The following is a 5,707-nucleotide window of genomic DNA, read 5'->3' as shown; positions in this document are numbered from 1 at the left end:
GGTTAGATACATTTTGGTATTTTATAAGTTCTTCTATAATTGACTCAAGAATTAAAACTATTAATAAGCAGCATAAGTCAATCAAATAGTAAGAAGCTATATATATATCATTATTCAGACTAAGCGTTTATTCATAAATTAGTATTGTATAGAGATGGTATTTGCTGATGTTGATGATGGATTAGGTCTTATGTATCAGCGATATGATGGTTGATGTTTGTTTGAGTGTGCTGATTGGAGGAGCTACAGTGAATGCTCTGTCGCTCGCCAGGATTCGGGTGCTGGTCCTGGTGTGGTTAGCAGGAGTGGATCAGGGATGATGCGTTGCGTACGCGAGGAATTGTTTGCTGATGGAGCAGTCGGTAGAAGGCCTAGTTATGGAGCTTTGTGTGTGAGGAGGAGGATTTTGAACTGAATATGTTGTGGGACAGTCAGTGGAGGTTCTGGAGGACAGTGGGTTATGTGTCAATGTTGCGGTTGTGTGAGCAGTACGAGCTGCAGAGTTTCTGGTGTTATCTGGACGTTTCATTTAAGGTTGTTTGGATGTTGCCATAGAGGATCTGGCAGTATTCGATTCTGGAGGGTGATGAAGGGTGGATGAGGTTCTGCAGAGAGAAGGATGAGTGTTGGCGGAGTCGGCTATGTTTTGAGGTGAAGAGAAGGCAGTTCTGGTGATTTGGTTTATGTGATGTTCAAAGGAGAGGTTATTGTCAAAGATGACTCCGAGGTTGCGACTGTGGGGGGATGGAGACAGGGTGGAGTTGTCAATGGTGAGGTAGAAACTGTGAATGGTTTTAGTGATAGTGATAGAGCAGCCCTGTCACTGTGGCACCTGAGTTCAACCCCCCAGACCCTCTTCACGGAGTCCCGTCAGGATGAACACAGCTGCATCTAATCACGTTAGATATGTTAGATCCAGTTTGATTCAGCCAAGCCTTTTTCACAGCAGACATTCTGACACAGTTCCAATGCCCCAGCAAATCTGCAGACTTATCTCAAGGAAAGACCCACAATGCATAGCATTGTGACATTAAAACAGCAGTGAAAGTATTGTGCAACTTAAAAAAAGAGATAAGCAAATGTGCTGATTTAGTCTGTATTCCCCAACACAAAGTCAGGAAACAGGCAGCACTCGAGAACAGCGAATCCATCCATCTGAACGCCGACGGACAGTCAGCGGCTGTTCAGCTCTGAGTCACACATTCTCCGATGAGAAGAGAAATAGACTGAGTTGCAACAAAGCAAAGACACTTATTTTTTTCGAGTTCTTTGTTTCCTGGCACAAAAGAGCAAGTAACCAACTAAATTTTAAACAGTTGTATCGGTCCAGAATTTACCAGTCTGTGCATCCCTAACACACACACACACACACACACACACACACATACACACAAATACAACAAAACAAGTTTGAGAATGAAGGATGAATAAAGAAAATTGAAAAAGTTATAAAATATATAATATTAAAAAGTAACAGTTTAGAAAAATATCGATAATACATATCCATTGAGTTCCGTTATGTGCCAGGAAAAGTGAGCAACTGCCCCAGGCTCCAAGGGCACTACTCCTAAACTCTACTGAAGCAGATTATAAACTAAATTGAGGGGCATTAATGTGGCTCATTCATTTCTGAGACCCTGTCATGTACAGGAGCCCTTTGCAATAATAACTTCATTATTTCAGTTGGTATCATGTTTACACTGTGTACATTCCTAAATAAGTATAGATTTAAAGACATAAACTCAAACTAATTGACACAAAAAACCCGGGATGGGTTACTATTCTAGAACAGGAATACTTTTTGGAGGTCTCAGTATGGCCCCACAGTTTATTTTAGTCCTGGGGCCTCATGATTGGTTAATATGGCCCTGGAACAACCAGTAACTTAATCAGTACCTAAAATAAGTTTTTCACTCTAAGCTCATTCACTACCATTAGATACATCTTCAGATGTCCACTAGATGGTGCTATAAACTTAGATTTAATACATGTGACACTATATGACCCTTATGATCACAGAACCAGCAGAGACCAGGACAAACTCAGACCTTTATTACTTTAAAAGACCTCATTCCTTTGTTTAGTTAAGGAAGGGGAGGAGGGAAGTAAAACATTTCATCCTAACGTCTCTTTACTTGTAACTGAATGGTTTGTCACTTCACAGTGCTTACTCTATTCAAACACCGACATTAAGTCAGTAAGTTTGGTGTACGGCACTTAATGGCAGGGACATGAAGACCTAGTTCTGAGGGTAGATGTGTCCTTGTGATCACTCCCTGCTATAAATAAACAAATGAAGTCCCAGCGGAGACAGCCTGTGTCCCCCTTCTGAACCCAAGACTCGTGCTTACCGTCTATAATAAAGGAGGAGGAAGCTGAAATCCAGACAACTACACAATCATGTTTATCCTGACCCTGTTACAAAATCTACACTTTACTTAAAGCTAATAATAAGCCCAATGTGTAAAAAGCTAAACACTGTAGCAGTGCGGTCATTGGAAGACTAAAAGTTTGATTTTGTGTTTTGTAGCATCCAGCAGTTTGCTCAAATCTACAGCCAGAGAATGGGTGTTAGGGCAGAGGTGCTACTCAAAACCCTGTGGGGAGACTTCTACCTCAATGCAAAAGCAAAGAAGATCATGAAAGGAGCTCAGGTAATGTAACTATGAGTGTATTTTTAATCGTTCTCCCATGTTCTTTTCTCCTACCCTCTGCATTTGACACACTTTTAATTGCCTAAGACAAATTTAAAAAAATAATCTGATGTTTACCAAATACTACTGAACTAGAAGAACTTCATTCATTCATTTATCCCCAATGGGAAAATAACGTTTTCCCTCCATTTTGTTGCACTCATAGGCCCGAAATACAATCTCATGCACAGGACTTATAGACATGCACATGTGGCGAGATGGGGGGGGGAGGCTGGCACGGGAGCAGTAATTGGTTATGTGCCTTGCTCAGGGACACCTTGCCAGTACCCAGGAACTGGCCTCTCCCGCTACCAGTCCATACTCCATACTGTGGTCAATGCTGGACTTGAACCAGCGATCCTCCAGTTCCCAAGCACTCTACAGCCCCCCTACTGCTACTTGGGTTGTAAATTGAGTGCTGCAAGGATGATGTATTTTTGTAGACCAACCTGGAGTTTAGCATCGTCCTGGTTTTCTTTCAGCAAGATAATCTTCACAAATAAACTCCACCTTTATGACTTTTGAAGCGTAAATGCCATTGCCAGAAATAAAAAGCTAATGTTAGACTATAAACAAACTACACCACAGTCACATGACTTCAGCATCAGCATCACTAAAATTCCAACTTTAATTAAATCTCGTGAGTCAAATCTACAAGTCAATCAAAGTTTGAGTTAAAATATTTTCCTAGAGTGCGAGTATAAACACAACGCGGCTGTAAAGGCGGACTAGTGAGCAGATAAGTCTTTGTGTTTAATGTCACCAACAACCTCTGTAGTCTCATTTAGACACTTGTTAGCAACCACCTTTTTTAAGACCTGTAAAAGCTTCATAATTCACAGGTGGAGTATTTACTGACATATTTTATGCCACAGAACAAAGCATGAAAATCGATTAAGCTTGTGTTAACCACAGACCTTTTGTCAGTTATCTAAAAAAGTTATCAAAAAGCCATTCAAAAAAACCACTGACCTCGAGGCAAACATGCTGACTCTGTTCCAAATTTTAGGACTCATTCCTGCAGGACTCTGTTGGACATAGATAGGGCTATTGATCTGTTGCAAGGAGAGTGAAAACTTATATTCAATGCTATATTATTATTTTTTTCCCTTTTTTAATTAATTTAAGAATTCAGGAATTTATGCATTTATTTGGATCATTAAACATGGGTACAACCATAAACAAACATTTTTGTATATAAATGAAAAAAAAAAACTGTGTGAGAGACAGATTTGTAATGCAAATAAGAGCTGATTGTTATTTTCTAATTACTTATGCTGTAGCCAGTACACTGGCAATTGTTAATGTTGACCTAACCCTGATCTGCCCCCCCCCTCCACTCAGTGCAGCAGTTCTGCCTCCTGCTGTCTCTCATTTATAATGAAATGAATGTACAGTTCTGTGAGATGCTAATGGACTGCACACTAGCATTCTGCCACCCACTCAGTGGAGCTAACATGAGCCTGTACCAGAGAAGAGCTGAACCCGATCTGTGCTGGCTTCAAACAGATCTGACTGAGCTCATCTTGATGTGCCACATTTGAGACGTGAACCCAACCCCTTATATAGCAGTGATTTCTTCTTCTAAGACAAATACATATGCTCTGTTTTGACAGTGTTTCTCACTTAAAATAATATGGACACATGTATTGTACATGTTAAAGTTGGCAGTTGTGTGTGAGAATCCACACTAAGGAATGTTAACACTGTGTGGTGGCCCCAAGCACACGCTCCAGCTGTGTCTGTATGGTGTATATTGATGACCTGTTACTGCTGTACATCGCACAGAGAAACAAACAATACTTTTCCGATGCCAATTCAATAAAATTAATTTTAACAAAAGCAATTACATTACACATTAAGTACAATTACTTAAGACTAGAGGAAGCTGTTCAAAGGCCTGGGAAATTAAGAAACTACTGGAATATCTGTACAGTATTTGAATATATAAAAAATGTAAATAACTGTCCAAAGGAACATTAATAACAAACAGTAATGGCAATGCACCATTGGAACGTCAAGTCTGACTAGCCCATAGCAGAAGAAGTATAAGAAGGGAATGACTGTTTGGCCAGGTGTCGTCTGTGGTACTGGGAAATAGGATCAGAGTGAGACATCTTACTTTCTCTGCACGAAAGAGCAGCTCACCCAGGTCAACTTCCGGTGCCTGGAAGCAACACCATGTTTGCAGAAGCAAACCTCTGTCTCGGCTGCAGGTTATTTACCTCTCTCCTAAAGGTATTGAAATTTGACAGAAATGTCTCCAAGAGTTTTCGTTCTTTGACTTACCAGGGTCTGTCACCCTGTCTTAAGGAATGCAAGCCCATGGAAAATTACATTTCTTGGGGACTTAGTTGGGAGCTTTACTGTGAGTTGGTGATCTAAATGTGTGTTCCATCCTTTTTCCAACCCTGCCAAGCTCCCCTGAATGTTTGAAGGTTTGTCATGCTGAAACTGCATATTTATTATGACAAAGTAACATCCAAATGAGCAAAACAGCAAAAAACATATATAATTATATCACATTGTCATTTTTTAAATGTGCAGTAATAAACATATGTAAGTATTACATGTTAACAATGTTAACATAAGACAGACCAGCAGGCAGCCTCGTCAGTGTGGCTGCTGTGGAACCATGTTAACGCTCCCTCTCATGCATCCTGCAGTAAACATACGCCTGAATGTCCTATAAAATTGAATGGAATTATGTATGCCATTTCTTTGTTCAGGCCATTCAGAAACCCATATCAGTTGACCACTAGTGTGGATTCAACCATATTAGGCAGCTTCTCTTATTAACAAAAAGATTGCTCCATATCACTGGTTCTTAAACTATTCTATGGGTACCACTGGTGGTATGTTAGCTGGCTCTAGTGACATGCAAAGTTTTTTTATTTAAAACATAAGACTACCAAAATGTAATTTTAAATAATAATGATAATAATGATAATAATAATAATAATAATAATAATAATAATAATAATAATAATATTTTTCCATTCCTGTTATATTTA

General features: G+C 39.6%; 1 protein-coding gene across 1 annotated transcript in view; it reads left to right on the top strand.

Annotated features, from left to right (window-relative positions):
* Window positions 1–5,707, top strand: part of efl1 (elongation factor like GTPase 1) — a gene marked incomplete in the record, with an annotated part of 77,219 nt that overhangs the window by 11,115 nt on the left and 60,397 nt on the right. Inside the window, 1 exon segment of the mRNA XM_035682222.1 lies at window positions 2,531–2,654. Within this exon segment, the coding sequence (XP_035538115.1) occupies window positions 2,531–2,654 (124 nt within the window).

This window comes from Morone saxatilis, unplaced genomic scaffold, assembly GCF_004916995.1.
Source record: "Morone saxatilis isolate NCDOM2014 unplaced genomic scaffold, NCSU_SB_2.0 Contig11, whole genome shotgun sequence".
In the NCBI taxonomy this organism is placed as follows: Eukaryota; Metazoa; Chordata; class Actinopteri; family Moronidae; genus Morone; species Morone saxatilis.
This window is presented reverse-complemented; position numbering and strand designations above follow the sequence as displayed.